This window comes from Durio zibethinus, chromosome 25 (assembly GCF_047325235.1).
Source record: "Durio zibethinus cultivar Kanyao isolate XHJ-2024 chromosome 25, ASM4732523v1, whole genome shotgun sequence".
NCBI lineage: Eukaryota > Viridiplantae > Streptophyta > Magnoliopsida > Malvales > Malvaceae > Durio > Durio zibethinus.
The window spans coordinates 15,075,086-15,093,729 of record NC_143186.1 but is presented as its reverse complement, the minus strand read 5'-3'; the positions used below and the strand labels follow the sequence as shown (position 1 = coordinate 15,093,729).

At 30.1% G+C, this 18,644-nt stretch overlaps 2 protein-coding genes across 5 annotated transcripts; both read right to left on the bottom strand.

Moving 5' to 3' along the window:
• Nucleotides 1-131: 131 nt before the first annotated feature.
• LOC111276515 (uncharacterized) lies at nt 132-1,916 on the bottom strand. The gene has a single exon (XM_022862256.2). The coding sequence runs from the start codon at nt 1,158-1,160 to the stop codon at nt 726-728; it is 435 nt and encodes a 144-aa protein (XP_022717991.2). The 5' UTR covers nt 1,161-1,916; the 3' UTR covers nt 132-725.
• Nucleotides 1,917-3,011: 1,095 nt separating this feature from the next.
• On the bottom strand, nt 3,012-10,841 carry LOC111275840 (putative hexosyltransferase MUCI70). 4 transcript variants are annotated; one of them, XM_022861386.2, is made up of 10 exons: nt 10,731-10,841; nt 9,388-9,961; nt 8,839-9,120; nt 8,239-8,452; nt 7,939-8,048; nt 7,652-7,851; nt 6,955-7,058; nt 6,110-6,297; nt 5,795-5,994; nt 3,012-3,518 (listed from the first exon to the last, which is right to left on the bottom strand). In XM_022861386.2, the coding sequence occupies exons 2-10, from the start codon at nt 9,659-9,661 to the stop codon at nt 3,321-3,323; spliced, it is 1,770 nt and encodes a 589-aa protein (XP_022717121.2). In that variant the 5' UTR covers nt 9,662-9,961; nt 10,731-10,841; the 3' UTR covers nt 3,012-3,320. The 4 variants fall into 4 exon arrangements, with proteins under 4 accessions (XP_022717121.2, XP_022717122.2, XP_022717120.2 ...); XM_022861387.2 differs by having other exon boundaries at nt 9,388-9,842; nt 10,731-10,827; XM_022861385.2 differs by lacking the exon at nt 10,731-10,841 and adding an exon at nt 10,525-10,678.
• Between the last annotated feature and the right edge of the window lie 7,803 nt (nt 10,842-18,644).

Here is an 18,644-nt window from a genome sequence, read left to right as displayed (position 1 = left end):
AAAAGGCTTGTAAGAAAGAAGTTTCATTTCATGAGATTTCTCCAAACCTTTTAAAGCCAATATTTCTGATTAATGCAGAAACAGAACCCTCAAAGCTCCCTGAATGTTGCAGGGTAAAGGATATTTTAGCTTCTTCAATTCATGACAAGTTTAAAGCAATAATAAAAAGTACGTAGAATCTTAAACAAAAAGTTTCAGTTTTTGTAAATTTGTATCATTTGTTCAAAATGAAATCAGTTGGGTCGATCAACTAGCCATTTCTTACTTTGACGTGTTGATCAAATAGGCAACAAGAACAGCTTGATACAACAAAATACAGCAATTGCTTGCATTTTTTATTGTTTTTTGTAGCAAAAATTATATGGAAATTTATTACATTGATCCAGGGCACCCAAAATCAGGGTTAGAAGGTAAAAGCATATTCACACTTCCGGAATGAGAGCAAACATGCCACCCTCATGTCAGATTCCTTTTCACTTAGCTTTGAACTTAAGCATGTTCAAGATCCTGAGCAAGATCCAAGCAGTTTGCAAATTCCTTAGAAGTCCATCGGTTCTCCCTAGACAACTTTCTTGGGCTTCAAGATTGACATTTCAGTTTGGACTAAAATTCCAGAAATCCAACTTTTTGGCTGAACAAACAGTTTTGCATCAGTTCTTGTTCAAATTCCTGTCAACAAAATACCCTTTTGCCAAAATCCCATGTTCTCTTTCTTTTCAACCCAACTAATCATACTTCTCCCTCCATGAATATACAAGAAGGAACACCCAGGATAGCGCCAAGGCGATATGCCCAAGAGCTTGTCTTGGCCATTCATGAGCAAGATCCTCAAGCTTTCCATCAAAAGAAACTCTCCAAATAGCCGTTGAAACATGAAGAAGTACACACCCTTTAGAGAAGAAACTTTGAAACTCTCTATCTTTAACAAATGCCACCATGAACAATACAAAACCAATAGTGAATAAAAGCAATCCAGAAAATGAATTAGAGGTTTGGATCAAGAGTTGATCACGGGGTGTTGAACCTTGTAGCTTACTTGCAATGTCATGACCGTGACCAAAAACTGAGATTTCCTTGGTGTAAAACATCATTAAAGCTCCAGAAATAATAGCAACTAGGGCATGGAGCATACAGATAATGAAGAACCCAGGCAAGCTCATTGATCAAAGAAACTAACGGAAACTTTTATCTTCCAATTTAACCAAAACTGAGCTTCAAACAATAGCATAGCTAAGCCTCTAAGGTCTAGACCATACCTTCAAGACAAGTGAATATAACCTGTAATATATGATACTTATTGCACTCGACTAGCGCATTTGCTTCAGCTGTTGTTGCGTGATCTCCCTAATTAATAACAGGATTTGAATTTCAAATAAAAAAAGAAAGAGAAAGATGAAAGCCTGGATCCAAAGCCCTGACCCCAGAGCTAAGCTGGGAATTTGGAGGCAGAAACTGAAAGGAGTTTATAAAAGGAAGAGTTTATAATGGAAGAGGCAAAAGGAGTTTATAACTTGGGAATAGCAGTAATGGGAAATCAAGCCAGCTGTATGAAAGAATATAATTCACTATTTTATAGGAGACCGCTTCCTTCCATACCAACCATGCACAAAATGCCATGCTTTTCTTGTTTACTTCCTCATTCTGCAAAGCAACTCAAAACATTTGTGGGGTATGGAGTTATCGATGAATATTATTTTTCCTTTTTTTTTTCCCTTGTTTCTTTCAACTAATTAATGATTTTCTTTCAGACAATAATTTTTGAGATATCTTTGCTATATATGGAATTAAACCTCGTAGGGACAAAACTTTAGACATTTTTTTGGTATTTTTGACCAAACCTAATAAATCTCCTTACCCAGAAAAAAGTACTTTAATGCCTTGAATTGTGGAGATGTTGGTTGATTTGTCATCATTTAGAAAGTAACGGGTCACCATGCAAGGGACATTGGCTTACCTGGAACTAGTTGTCAAATCCTGTCATTTTTATTTCATTACAAATCAATGGAGTCACCCTTCATAATTTCATGAAATAATAAAACATAATCAAAGTTTACCTCATAATATCTTTTTAATTTCATTAAGGAAATCCAAAAAGATACCTTGAGCCCCTCAAAGAGGCATATATCCGAACACCAAGCCAAAATCTTGATTCTCATTATTATCATCCAATTAGTGAAAAGCTTTTGTGTTTTATTGTTAATTTTAACAAAATAATCATAACACATCACCCACGTAATTCACTGCAAAGAAATCCAAATTGCTTCTTTTTTTATCAAATTGCTTTTGATTGGCTGAAGAGTGGTTTGCATTCTTTTCCACATTCAAAGCACTTTTCCTTTGTTATGTAGACCAACCAAATGACAACTATGCTGATCTATCAAAAAAATAAAGGTTTTTCAAGATGAAGCCATCATTGCTAGCTCTGACCTTACAGCTGTAGAGAATAAAGGATTCAATTGATGCTAAAATAATCTTCCAACATGAATAAGAATCACATGGACAACCTGCCAATAGAGAAACTGTGTTTCATTTCACCAAACATGTCTCTACACATAGATTTTTGCTGTCTGAATTCTGATCAAACTGTATCAGAACAAAGATTGCTGCTATGGGAAAAGCCCTTATGAGTTTATCAAAGAGCACATTCATATACCAAAGACAATGTGAAAGATAGAAGAGATAAAAAAAAATTAATAAGTCTTGTGTCTGGCTATACATTAATCTCTCCAATGAGCTAAAGCTACCAATAGATTGGCATGTGCAAGAGATTATCAAAGGCTGCCTGATGGAGACTATTAAATGCTTGAAGCCTGTTTACCTGTCCTATGATAACGCATGTTCAGAAACAAAATTCACTTCCTCAAAAACAAATCATAATATTGCATATGGCATCCCAATTTTAAAGCAAAATCAAACACATTCGAGAGAAGATACAGCGTCGAATGATGAACTGCTGTCCAGAACTTGACCAAGCAGTTAGCAGAAGATGTAGTATGGATATGAAAATGTATTACCTTTGGCGTCAAGTCAGACTTTTATAGCAAGGTTTTACCCCAAGAAGTGACAAACAAGATTGGAAGCAAAATACAAGTGTAATGACAGCAGCTTGTATGAAGCTCATTCAAGATTTACAACAATAAAAGAATAGATACCAAAATTTCAGACAAAAATGTGTGCCAATTTACTCCTTATATAATCCTAAAACTATCTAAATAGTCCTGCTAGTCTGTGATGATAATTAGAAGCAATTTGATTTTGTTTTAAAAATGAAAAAAGAGCTACACTTCCTTTTCTGCTCTTCTTTTTGGCTCAGATAGCATTTAAAAGAAATTGCTATCTCTATTACCACCAGCAGCCTTTCGGTGACGCCTTGAACCAGATCTCTTATCCCTCCCATGTCTAGTGTTCCTCTTCCCCTGAGTTCTTCCACGTATATTGATATTGGGCAAAGTAGGTGGGAGTTGAGTCAAAGCAGCAACAGGTGGAGGCATTTGCTCCAATAAATCTCGATGGTATGCCTGTGAACAAAAAATTGTGAGAAAACACTTATTTACAACTGGTTATAATCTTGTAAACTTGTAATTTGTATTTCTAGAATCAAGTATTTGTATCCCTAAAATTAATGACAAAAAATTAAAATAGATAATCCCTCAATTATAGGATCAGTTTTAAGAAGATTTAGTTTCCTAGTTTACCCACTAGTTGGTTGTATATAAACCTACCGTAATTGTATAATTCTTTATGAGCAATTTTTTAATATACATTCAGTTTTACTCTTAGTTTTTCACACAATTTAATTTTTTAGTTTTTCCACATGGTATCAAAGCTTTAGGCTCTTCTTGAGAAGAAAATTTTTTCAACCTTCATTACTGAATTCTATTTCAAGCTTTCATAACCAAATCTTGTTAAATCTTTTAGTCTTATTTTTTCCTTCTTTAGCCTTCATTGCCTAAAATCATCTCTGGTTAAATCTTTACTATCAAAACTCGTTTCAATCATGAAAAAGATAACCAAGCCAGAGATAGTAGAATCTACCACTACTACCCGATTTGAGGAAGTAACAACTGGTAAACCCCCCAAAGTACTACAAAAGTCTCAATAACAAAGAAAGTTGGACATAGAAGAGATTGAGAAACTAACAAGCCTATTGAAAAACCTACTGGGATATGTTCTTTGGGTAAGGCCTCCAGTTCCAGTAAAACTTTTGGTTTTTATGAATTAAATGTCTCGGTTAAACTTATTACGAGTTCTTGGATCATTGAATTAAAAGCCATAGACCATATGACATTAGCAATTCCTAATATTCTGGTGTAAGGTGATTTGTTTCTTTCATAGATGATTGTATCAGGGTCTCTTTGATATTTCTACTTAAATCCAAATCAGATGTGAATAGGGTGTTTTTAAGCTTACAAAAGATGATCCAAATCAATTTAGAGTGAAAATCAAGAGATTTAAGTCCGATAATGCAAGAGACTATTTCAACCAGAATTTATCTATCAATTTCCAAAATAAGGGGATTATCCATAAGTTATTTTGTGTTAATAATCCACAACATAATGGAGTGACAGAGAAGAAAAACAGTCATGTCCTAGCCACAACCCGAGCTTTACTTTTTCAAGCAAATGTACCTAACTCCTACTGTGGGGGAAGTTGTTTTCACTGCCACATATATTATAAATAGGTTACCTTCATGGGTTTTGGGATTTAAAACTCCGATGAAATTACTCTCACAATTCAATCCCAATTTTAATACTACAAATCAACCCACTGTCAAGTGCTAAAATGCTAAAGCAAAGTTCAAAGCAATGGCTCAAGAAATTTGTAAACTACTATGGTTAAAAATTTTCCTAAAAGACTTTAAAATCAAGTGAGCTAAACCAACGAGACTCTACTATGATAACAAGTCTGCAATAAGCATTGCACACAATCCTATGCAACATGATAGCACAAAACACATTGAAGTAGACCAGCATTTCATAGAGGAAAAACTAGACAATGGGTTGATTTGTACATCGTTTGTATCAACCAAGGGTAAACTTGTAGATGTGTTGACTAAAGGTCTCAGCAATGCAACATTTCAAGAAATTATTTTCAAGCTGAGAATGGAAAACACCTATTCACCAGCTTGAGGGAGAGTGTGGGAAAAATACTTATTTATAATTGGTTGTAATCTTGTAATCTGTATATTTATATTTGCATCTTAAGAAGTAAGTATTTGTATCCTTAGAATTAAGAACAAAAAATTAGGATAGACAATCCCTCAATTATAGGATCAGTTTTAAGAAGATTTAGTTTCATAGTTTCCACACTAGTTAGTTGTATATAAATCTAAGGTGCTTGTATAATTCTTTATGAGCAGTTTTTCAATATACATTTAGTTTTACTTTTAGTTTTCCACACAGTTTTATTTTTTAGTTTTTCCACAAAAATCACTTGAAAATGATTACATGCACCTATCAAACCTACACGTGCCCCCCATCCAAGCACATGCATAGAGAGAAGCGTTGGTTGTATCCAACAAAAGCCTATTGAATCCCTTTGACCAAAAGAAAAGACTAAAAAACCTCAATCCTTTAATTAAGCATATCATGAATTAATATAAGTGATTTTTGACATCGCAACATATTTGAAAGATATGTTATTCTTAAATCCTCGTGTTTTTGAGGATTTGGAAAACAAGCCGCTCCCCCCCTCCCCCTTTCTCTTTTTTCTACATCCCCCTTCTTCTCAGAGACACCAGTAAAAATGGAAAAACAATATATTTAGATTTTAAGTTACTATGCCGAATATGTACCTGTATGACAAAATTGCGCCTTTCACAATCCAAGAACATATTGATACCCCAATCAACTTTTGCCATTATTTTATCCCTTACTATGGCAAAGCTTAACTGGTCCCTGGATGTAAAACGGTCAACTTCATTGAACCACAGGCAGGTAAACAGATTTGTGATGGGAACATGTTCCTTTATGAGTACACAACCTTCAGGAACATCTGCAGAAAACCAGTCAGGCACCAAAAGGTTAGATTTTTAATAGAGAAATGGTTGAAACACTGTATACAGAAAAGGCATGTACATATTTGTATTTGTATAAAATATTGTAAATACCACTGGTTATACGAAGTTTGGCCTCAGAATATGGTGTTAAACCCTCTTTTTTATAAAAATCCACCTGCTCATCAATCGAGGAATTATCATATTTTCCTGCAGCTTTATTTGCTTCAGCCTCTACAAAGACATCAAATCGTCTGTAGTGTCTCGAGATCGCAAAATTAGCATTTTGGCGCCACAAGAATCTGAGAAGAAGAATGACCAAATAAGATAATGGTCAGATAAATTCAATTAAATCCTCAAACCTAAAGTCAAAATTTTAAAGCATGCTCAGTACAAATGACTGACGCCTAATGAGAGGCTGTCTTCACTAAGTTACAAAAAGCTTTACATAGAACCAAGTTTCCTTAATCAAGTTAATAGTTTTCATTAAGTCCTAACTCTCAGTTTGTACTACCTTTTCTCTGTGCCATACTCCAAATCAACAAGAACATCTCAAAAAATCATAGAAGTCAAACATTTACACGTGTTAAAGATATAAATATGGAAACAGGTAAAGCATACACAAACATAAAACCTTTGGGTCAATGAATAATTTACAAATCAAATAAAAGATGAAGCGAACTGTGTGTTGTCATTGCATCACAAAAATATAATAATTTGAGATTGCATTGCTGGAATCTCTCATTCTACAAGCATCAGATATTAAACCAAAGTAAAGCTTATATTTAAGTAGCTATGTAGCAATAATTTGGTTAATATTCTTGGATGACAAAGAGCATATCTCATTATAACTTAGAGATGCAGTCCATCTGACACAGTAGAAATCATATAATCTAAAAATTTAATAATCCTTTTTAAAAATCAGCAGCATACAAATAAGATCATAAAATGGAGGACACCTCTCAAGAAGTTGATAAGGATCCACAACAAGCTGGAGCTTTCCATCAATCCATATAGAGTAGCGAATATTTGGGAAGATTCTATGCAATAAAAGCTTTGGGACCTGCCATAATACATACCAGGTAAAGAAGACTCAGCAGCCTGAAGTATAGAAAACCTATGAAATTTCTGATAAGGATTAATGCAACAGACACCCTTGAACTTTCACCAAATATCGACTGAGTCATTACACTCTTATTTTATGAATTGAAGTATATAAATTTAGGTCCATTTTGAGGAGGAAAAACAGAGACAATGATGAGCATCAACGGCCCAATCCCCCTCCCCCACCTCCCATCTCTTCTCATCCTTGCTCTAGCAGCATCAGAAATGCTTTAAAAGAAAACATTGGTAGCCCCTGAGCTTGACAGTGAATCCAACAATGATAGGACAAGTTTACCATTGTCACTAAAAATCTAAGAGTCAACATATCAAATTAGGTTTACTTGTACTAGTTATAAATACCATAACACATCACTTATTCCCTATCTCTTGACCTAACCAACCAAATAAATGCTTCTTCCTGTTTGTATTTACAAACAAACAAAACTAAATCTCATAAATGCTCAAAGGTGAATCAGATTACAAAACGTCCAAGTAATGATCAGGAAAAAAAAAAAACCATAGCGCAAATCAAACAAACCAAAGTATGCTGACCTTCCCATTACGTCTTGCATCACTGTAAGGAACATTGTGGACGACAATAATTCTCCAGAAGCCCACCCTTTTACTGCTATCCAAAATACTTTTGTTCTTCATATATGCTTCTGTTTCTTCATCAATAAACATGTAGAAAGGAATATTTTTCTTTGCTTCTTCACTAATGTTCATGGGCTGTTGTATCACGTCATAGTTCCCTGAAGAAAAATACATAAAGCAACAATGAGGATCAGACGTACATAAAAGCAAGAAGCTCTTGTGGAAGCTTGAATGCCTAGCAGTACCAAATATGGCTGATGCAACAATGATGTCATGGAATTGCTGCAACTCTGCATGGTCAGACTCATCAAAGTCAAATCCAGTCTGGTAACCAGGTTTACTTCCCTTGACAAATCTGACATAGAAAATATACAAATTATAATATTAAAAAGCAATTAGAGGGACGTAACTTATTTACGAAGACAGATAATTCATTGAATCATTTACATGCACCATATAAACCATAAGAATCACATAAATTTCCACCTGAAACGTCTTCAACAAGTATGTTATATTGAAAAATTGGTAAGCGGAGTGAAACCTACCCACAGTGCACTGTCATTGACTCTTTTATATCGAATGAATCATTTCTTTGCTTTAGAGATGGATATCCACCAAAGTCAGAGCCCCCATGTGGTTCACTTTTGATTGGATTTTCATCATGAACATATGTCAAATTATGAAGCACTGGAGACGCTGATTGAGAGATTGGCATGCTAGCTATTGCCTGATCCACAGGGAGGTAACATACTGGACATGCTGAAAAAGGGATGAGCAAGAACAAAATCAGTAGCAAGATAATAACACATATACTAAATATGCACATAATTGACACATGCATGACAAGATGAGAAAATGTTATTGCATTCTTATGATTATATATGGATCAATTTATTTTGGCACGAGGGTAATTATGATTTAAAAAAAGAACAAACACACACACACACACAATGAATGATCCAATGGCCTTCTGGAGATATATTATGTTATTGCTAAACAAATATGTTTGCTTTTATCAAAAACTACTGCTCTTAATGCATTCAAGTGAAAAACATCAATACAATTACACTGAAGGCCATGTTCCAATATTTAATGCAACTCGGATAATGAGAATTGAGAACCCAAAGAATGAAACCCAAACTTACGCCGAGGTCCAATCCGTCTACGAGTTGGTGGAGGGGGAGGAGGAAATGTGAAATTCACGCATGGATGGTGAAATGGCAGAATGCTTGCACCCTTAAAAGTAGGAATTTGAAATCTATTGCCATCACCTCCTTTCACACTGTTTGCCACAGAATAATGTTCATCTTTCTGCCTATCCTTCCTTCCAAGGATCCGTGAATCTTCAGGATTGCTTCGGAAACCATTCACATAAGGACCAATGCCCAAAGTTCCAATCCGTTGATCAACATTAGGACTAGTGCTTTCTGGTTCATTAATCATAAAAAAGGCAAACCAGAAAAAGATGTATAAGTTATTGCCTCAAATCAAATTACTGTGCTGAGAACAAAAAGTCACAGAGTCGTTACATTAAACAGTAAGTGAGACAATAAAAGACCAATACAGAAGAAATATGTCAACTGATGCCTCTGATGCCTATTCTACCTATAGAAGTAAGGCTTAGTGCTCTAACAGTCAGGATCCAAAAATCAAGTTAGAACTTAGAACTCAGAGTAACAGAAAAAGGAACAGACCTTTGTTGACTACAAAAGAACCCAAGACAAAGACCAAAAGGGCAAAAGCAACCAGGAGCAGCATGGAAACCTTCCGACGACCTAGATACCGGTACCAAACGTAGGGGAGAGACCTCTCCTTTTCCCTAGAACCTGAAAGCATTTTGGTTGAACTCTTTCGTACGATACCCAATGATTTAGAGTGCAATAATCCTCCGCCACCACCAATAACACCGTTGATGTTCTGCAATGACCCATAACTCCCTGTACGTAGACCCAATGACCCTCCAGTCATTGTATCTCAAATCCAACCCCAAGTTCCTCACTCATTTCCCTTCACCCTCTCATTCACTCACAACCACCCCCCAAAAATTCTATCTCCAAAAAACTGTACAAGGACAATTTCTCTTTTTTTGTTGCTATGGCAATTCGAAAGCAAATCCAATCACCCAATTCTCCATTTTAGACAAAGAATACTGCAAATATTGAATATAAATCAAACCTCTATCATGCATATCAATAGATATACCAATAACACAGTTCATCAAAGCTCTTCACTATTCAAATTGTTCCCAAAAACCAAAGTGATTGACTTCTGTTAACACACACACACACACACCAAAAAAAAACAAAAAGTCAGGAAACTTTCTCCAGAACACTTTAGACAAAGATTATAACTTTTTTGCCATATATGCACTTTAGAAATGCAGATTTCAGAAACAAAAACCAATGGCGATAACCAATTCCCCATTTTTTTTACAGTGCAAAAGATTGACATTACTGTAAGGCCTCTAAAAAAAAATCTAATCGTGAAAATACACAAACTTAATGCCAATTTGTTAAAAAAAAAAAAAAAAAACTGTTCCTTTAAACGATGCGATTTAATTCAGCAAACAAAAAACTAAAAAAAAATGGCAAGAATTAAACCTTTTTCCACATGAAGCTTTAAAATAACAGAAACCCATTATTCAATTTCACTTAACTTGATCTCAAAAACCAAAGTGATTGAATTCTATCAACCAAACAAAAGAAAAAAAAAAATAAAAGGTCAAACATGGAAACATAAAAATTTGGCATTGAAAATTAAAACCCGGTTTTGAATTCCATTAAAATTGATCTCAAGAACTAATGTGATTCAATAAATTAACAAATACCCACCTTGGAAAAAAATCTGTTAAAATAAAAATCGTGTCTTTATCAATGATATTAGAGGGCAATGGATAATGGATAAGACCCAAAACAAACCAAAATATATATATATATACAAATTGTAATCACATTTTAAATGAAAGAATTCTATTTCCAGGAGTTCAAATCCGAACCCAAATCACACCTGCTAAAAAAAAAGTGGGGAAATTATTTACCTTTAGGAAAAATGTAGGTCCCTCTTTTGATTTTTAACTTTTTTTTTCTTTTTGCTTCCTCTAACTTTTGTAGATGTTTTGAGTTATGCTCTGATGGTGATTGTTTTTGGTGAGGGGAAAATGAAAATTACTGATTTATTTTTTTTAATTTGGAAAATAAATAAGATCTCGAGACAAACGTGACAAATGTAGTTAATATTTTAGACAATAATGAAATTTTATCTTACGTGGATAATATCCCGGGCGGGGAGAAATCCGACTCAGATGCTCCTAGTTTATCGTGATGAAGCTCATCCTTGGCTCCTAGGTTCTGGTGGCGGGGTGTAAAACATTAAATAATATTATTAGTAAATGATTAGTTCATTTAATTGATAAAGATTTATTTTTTTTTATAAAAAAATTTTGAATTTAAATTTTATTTATAATTATTTTTTAAAATTATTTTAAATACACGTTTTATAGTTATTTATCTTATATTATTAAATACAATATATTTTATTTTATTTAAAGAATTGTGTAATTTATCAATCTCAATTTTTTTTTTTACCAAACAAAATATTTTTCAAAAATTAAGCCTAAGAAATGTGTGAAGGAAAATTTTATATTGATTTTAATTTTTTTTATTTATTTATTAAATTTAATATAAAATTATTAATAATATTTTAAAATTTATTAATTAAATAAATATATTATAATTAAATTAAAATCTGTTTATATTCAGAGTTTAAATGAACAAAATATTCAATAAATAATTTATGAATAGATTTAATTTTTATTTATTTATTAAATTTAATAAATAATTATAAATAATATTTTAAAATTTATTAATTAAACAATTAAATTACAAATATATCAAAATTTATTTATATTTTATTCATTTACACTTTTAAACTTAAATGAGCATATATAAATCCAAACTTGACATTTTTACAGGTATCAATAAGGTAGAGGTACGAAATGAATTCAAATCCAAAAATTCATTAAAGAAATCAATTTGAATATGTTCAAATTTAATTTTATAAAAAAAAAAAGTTAAACTTAAATATAAAATAAATTTAAATATGAAATAATTTAAACTTAAAATTATTCAAAACACAAAACAACTCAAACATTAATCCAATCAAAATTCTAAAATATACTAAAATACTTATATCTTTTATAAAATTAAAAAAAAATTATCGAATTAACCCCAATACCCAAAAAAAAAAATGCTAATCCAAAATATTCAACTCAATTCAACTGTTTACCACCTTGACCAAATTGAACTTATTAATTCCGTACACGAAAACAAAGATTGCATTGACCGTTGTACATTCCTCCAATAGGTGTCTCCAAAAATTATTGAAAAAAAGTGGAATTAAAGTTTAGAGCGATTAGTTTTATTGGATAAAATTTAAAACTTTTTTTTTTGGCAATTTGGAGAAAAATATTGCAAAGTTGGTAATGCTTGCTTTGCTATTATAATACCATTGGCACTTTTAATAAAATGTTGAAAATGATGGATGAGAAGAAAGTTACGGCATGTAATGAAATAGACAAACTTTGTTATTGGCAATTGAAGACAATCAATGGTAAGAGGATAAGAATTAATTTAGTGCAAATTGAAAATGATTTATTATTATTATTATTATTTTAATATGATTGGAGAAGTGGAAAGTTGAAACAAGAAAATAATTATTTATTTCAACACCTTCAAGTGTAAAAAACTAAAAAATAATGATCAAGAGTTAAAGATGAGGTTTTCATGGCAAGAATTTGACTAGGCTTTTATTTGGGTCCAAACATTTTAATTAGAAAATGAAACCCAAGGAGATACAACATGGGCTTCATACAAATTACTGCTCATCCAAAGTCTAGATTTTTGTTGAAAAAGGTTTTTCATGTTAAACTTTATGTACAAAATTTTATTTTAATTCTTAAGGAAACACCCAAATAGTAAAAATTTTGAAAATTTTAATTTTAATATCCTACATTTGAACTTTGAACATTTTTTTTTTTTATTTCATGTAATAACTTGGTACCTACCACAAAATGCATATAACAATTAAGCCTAGATTGCTTGAATTGGGAAGCAAAGGTGAAACCTAACTTTCATCTTGTTCTTTATGCAAGTTTTTGTAATTAAGTTAATGGAAATTATTATAATTTATTGACATTGGAAATTTTTAGATTTTACAAATAAAATTAATATAATACCACTTATTTATAGTAAAAAAAATAAAAATATATAAAATATAATATTTTTTAATCTCACTTGTAAAATTAACAAAATTTCATTGAAGTATATAAAAAATGAACGTTTACTAATCATAGTAATAACAATAATCTTATTCTATTTTATTGTATGAATCAAACTAAAAAATAACTATAGGAATCCTTGTCTCACTCTTGTAATATTCTTACAAAATAGTACTTTTCCAATATCTATCTTAATCTTTACCTAATTTCAGACTGTATAAGATTGTTTTTTCTCCCTTTGACAAGTAATTAGAGGGAAAGAAAGAGAACTAAACACGTTTTCTCAAATTGGATCAACAACTTTTATGACTAAAGTTGACTAGCCATCCATAATCCTCTTCTTGAAAGGATTATTTTACATCACATCACTCGTGTGGTTGATGGAACTAGAAAGAGTTGAAATATATGCTTTCTATACATACACACATCTAATATATATATATATATATATATATATATATATATATATATTATATTAACATGGTTAATAACACTTATAATTCTTAATTTAAATTTTTTAAAAATTATAATTAGATTTAAATTACTCAAAATGTCTTACTTAAGTTTTTCTATTTATAAATCATCTAAATTAAAAATAAATATCAATTGATACAATATGATGACGTTAGTTAACACTCATATAGCAAAATATGATTAAAATAAAATTCTCTCAAATTTTAAAGATAAAAAAGGAAACTATCTCAAAATTTTATATAATTTCATATATATATTACATATTTATAAAAATATTAAATTTAGAAATATTTTTATATTTTTTGTTGTATTATAATTTATTAGTTAAAGTTTTTGTTTAAATAAAAAATAGATATTCAAAACTTAAAATTAAGTTAAAATTTTCAAAAAAATTTTAAATATTCAGTGCATTTTAAAAACAAAAGAATTATTTTTATTAAAAATATTATTTTACTCATAAATTATAATAAAAATATTATTTTCTATCCAAAAAATTTATTTTTAAAATATTAAATATCTTTTATTTTTTTTAAATATATTTTATAAAAATTTTTATAAAAAATAAAAATTTTTAAATTATATTTTTATTTTATATGAATATAAAATTTTTAACAAAAAATAGATTCAAATTAGATTATTTGAATAGAAAATAAATTTTTAGATAGATAAATAAGTCTATTTTTTAAAATGCTATAAAAATTTTTACATAATATTTTAAAAATGATATAGAGTTTTATTTAATTTTTAAATCGATATAGAAATTTTATAAAATGATATGTAATTTTTTTAAAATATATATATTTGAAAATTTTAACTTAATTATAATTTTTTAAATATATTTCTCTTAAAAATATTATTTTAATAATAAATCATATCATAATAAAAATTAAAAATATTTTAAATTATAATGTTTTATAAAATATATTTGAAATATATAAAAATCAATTTTTCTTTCATTATTTTATTATTTGTTTTATAAAATATATTTGAAAAGGAGAATTAAAAGATATTTAATATTTTAAAAATAGATTTTTTGGTAGAAAATAATATTTTTATTATGATTTATGAGTAAAACAATATTTTCGTTTTTTAAATGATATTGAATTTTTAAAAAAATTGATTTTTTAACTTAATTCTAATTTTTGAAAATATATTTTATATTAAAAATAAAAATATAATTAATAAATTATATTACAACAAAAAATAAAAAATATAATTTTAAATTTAACATTTTATAAAATATACATAAAATATATAAAATTTTGATATAGTTTCATCTTTAACCTTTTAAATTTAAAAAAAAATTATTTTAGTCACATAACGGCAGTTGGCATTTATTATCAATTTAAACAATTTCTTAAATAAAAATATCACAATAAAATAATTTTGTATAATTAAGAATTCAATTAATTTTTTTAAAAATTAAAAACCAAAATAAAATTTAAATCAAAGTTTAGAAACTCCGACTACTACAAACCCATATTCACATCCACAATATTAGAACAGCAAAGTTAAATGACAATAAGCTTCTAAAGGCCATAAAAAGCAATACCAACAGTAGGGATGGCATCGGGGCGGGGCAAGTCGGTTTTTCACTTTCCCCGCCTCCGACCCGATGCTTTAATGCTTTTACCCGATATCCGACCCACCCCCGCTCGGAGGTTGTAGCTGAAAAACTCGACTCCGACCCGCTTAAATATTATTTACCCGAATTTTACCCGACCTGACCCTAATTTAATCTACTACCTATTCAAAATTATTACAAATGTAATAAATCATAATCTAAATATATTACAAACATAAACAAATTTAACATAATCACTCACAAATTCAAACTTAGTACATACAACTTTTTTTTATTTAATAAAAATCTCATAAATTCTTACCATAAATAATAGAATTATAAAATACATAAAACATAGTAAATCAAAACTAACAAATTCTCACAATAAATGATGGAATTATGAAATATATAAAACTTAGTAAACTAAAATTTAAATATCAAACAAGCATAAGTTAATAACTAAAATTTAAATATAATACATAATACAAGATAAACATTAAAAGCTTAAACTACCACAATAAAAAGTTAAATTGTTTGAACATTCTTTCATCCAATATGGTGAAAATCTTCCAAGATCACAACAAATCATTTCATCATCACTAAGCTTCATATCATAATTCTCCTCTGACCACACTAGTCATATAAAATAAAACAATAAGATGAATAAATAAATATCATAAAATAATATATTTAAAAATAATAATATAAAAAATGAATTAGTTAAAAAAGATAATATTATTTACCAAACTAGTTATCTTTTCCTCAATCTCACTATCATCAACATCCTCGTAAAAAGAATTTTCTTCTAATGAAATTAACCCTACAAATGAAATAATAAAACATTAACAAATAATATATAACAACAAAATATAATAACTAACAATATGCTAAAATAAAAAATAAAATTACATAATATGAATTATTGTACCTTCTTTTTTAGCCCATAACTAACTTTGACAACATGTTAAAGCTTCTATAGTTGATGGATGAAGTCTATTACGTTGTCCACTCACCAACCTCCCTTCAGTACTAAAAGTAGACTCTGAAGCAATAGTAAAAACTGGTATGGCATATATATCTCTAACAATAAGTTGTAAGGTCGGAAATTGAGGCCCAGTTAGTTTCCACCAATTCAATATATCAAAATCTCTTTTTCTTGGTATGACTTCTTCATCCAAGTAACGATCTAACTCTGATTTTACTTTTGATTTTTTCTTTTTTTTCCTTGAAACAAAATCATCATAGTCTCTCAAATTTTCCAATTCAGTAACACCAACACCATCTAAGAATGAAAAGCTTGAACTAGAAGGTCCTTCTTCCTTTTTCAAAGCCAAATTTTCCTCATACTTCTTAAGTAAATCCCGACATATTTGCACAATCCTTTCAATTTTAAATTCAGTATTTTCTCCATAAATCTTTTCAAAGTAATACTCCAACAACTTTGTTTTATACCTTGGATCTAAAATTGTAGTAACACCCATTATACCATACACATCATTCCAATATTTTTCAAATTTGCCTAACATGCTCACAGTCATACATGAAATAATTCTATTGGTCTGCATAATCCATTCATTCAATGCCAATCTGATTTTGTAAATATTAGGAAAATAAAGATTTGCAGTAGCATATTTTGTGCTAGAAAACCTTTCAGTGATATCATAAAATAATTTCAACTTCTCACAAATCTCGGTTGCAATGATCCAATCATTTTCAGTTGGTAAATGTTTGTACAAAGGATCATCACGTAATTGCACACAACGAGGAAAAACATCTTTATAAAACAAAGCTGTTCGAAGCATCAAATAAGTAGAGTTCCATCGTGTTTTGACATCAACACATAACTTTTTTAAAGTTGAAATGCGCAATTGACGTGCTGCCTCTTCAAATTTTTCCCACCTCTTTGGTGTAGCACCCCAAAAAAAGACACTATCACGAATTCTTTCAATTCCATCTCCAATCACACTCAATCCATCTTTCACAATCAAATGCAAGATGTGTGCACAACAACGCATATGAAAAAAAGCCCCATTAAGCAAAAATACATCACAATCAATTCTATCAATTAACAACTCAATAACACCATCATTCACACTACAATTATCCACTGTAATAAATGAAAGTTTTCTATCAATATTTCAATCTAGGAAACATTTCATCAAACTTGAAGCAATGACCTCTTTTGTATGGGGAGTTGGCACATATTCAAACCTAATTAAACAATCAATTATTTACACTAATTTAATAATTAATTCAATAATAATAATTACTTAATAAAAAATAAACATTATCAAAATAAGATAATTTAATAAAAAATACCTGATGATACGTTTTTGTAAGTTTCATTGATTATCGATGTAATGAGCAGTGACAGTCATGTATCCTCTTTTTTGGTGATCAGCAGTCCACATATCAGTTGTGATAGCAATTCTCCTTTCATTAGCTTCCAACTTGGATATTATGTTTGCCTTTTCCTCTTTGAAAATCTTCAAAATATCACTCTTTATAGTATTTCGAGAAGGCATAGCAAACAAAGGTTGGAGACAGTAAGAATACTTTCTGAATTGCACATGATCAACCATTGATAAAAGATATTTGTGCATGATTATCATGTTGGCAAGCTCTTTCCTTGTGACATTTTGATCAAAGGAAAAGTTTTTTAGTGTTACTTTTTCATCTGCCTTCATTTGATTTGCTACCAGCACTTGTTGACGAATATCCATTTGAAATCGCTTGCTGAACCTGTCTGAATGCTCACGTAAATGACTTGTCCCATTATTTGACGCACCACCAAGTTTTTTCTTACAATAATTGCATATTGCCTTCCATTCATTATTGATTTTCTCTTTTTTAAAATGTTTCCATACTTTTGATTTTAGCTTACTTGAGTTATACCCACTATCATCAACTTCAGCACCATGATTCGTCACACTTAATGATTGAGTTGTATTTTCATCAGATGTTAGAATTGGAGTTTGCTGAATTGGTGATTGATGTGAGGTAGAAGTAGGAGGTGTTGGGGAACATGAATTATCTCCCAAATTAGATATTTTACCTTCATTCAAAAATAACAGACATGATTAATTTCCAAACACCACTAAAGTTTATGCTAATGACAATAAACTAAGATTATAACTTGAAGGGCAAAGCAAGCTATTCAGAAAGACTAGACTAATTATCTCAAACAGAACCATTTTGTTATGATTCCCCCTTCAAAAAATGCTAAGGTAACACACTGAGAACTTCAGTATTGCTGATATGCATGGATCAGAACTAGACGATGGCATATTCAACTATAGACATATAATCTAACAAGAATCCTCACCTATTATATAAATAAGAACGAAATTTTTCAGTGAATTTCATACAAGCAAGGTAGTAACTCATCAACTTAAATTTCTTGTAGATTAGAATGTTATCATCATTATGTTTGTTATTGCCTTCAAATAAGGCAACAAGAGATAAAGGGAGAATAAGGAGACATAGCAAACATGCCTGAAAATAAGATCTAGTAAAATCATCTATGGCCTGTTTCCTACCTAAATCTAGCGAACTTTTCGCTAAAGTCGTCGGCGACGTCAATAACATCATTTTTGAAAGAAAAACCTCGAAAATCGATCAAAAAAGTTATTTTTTTT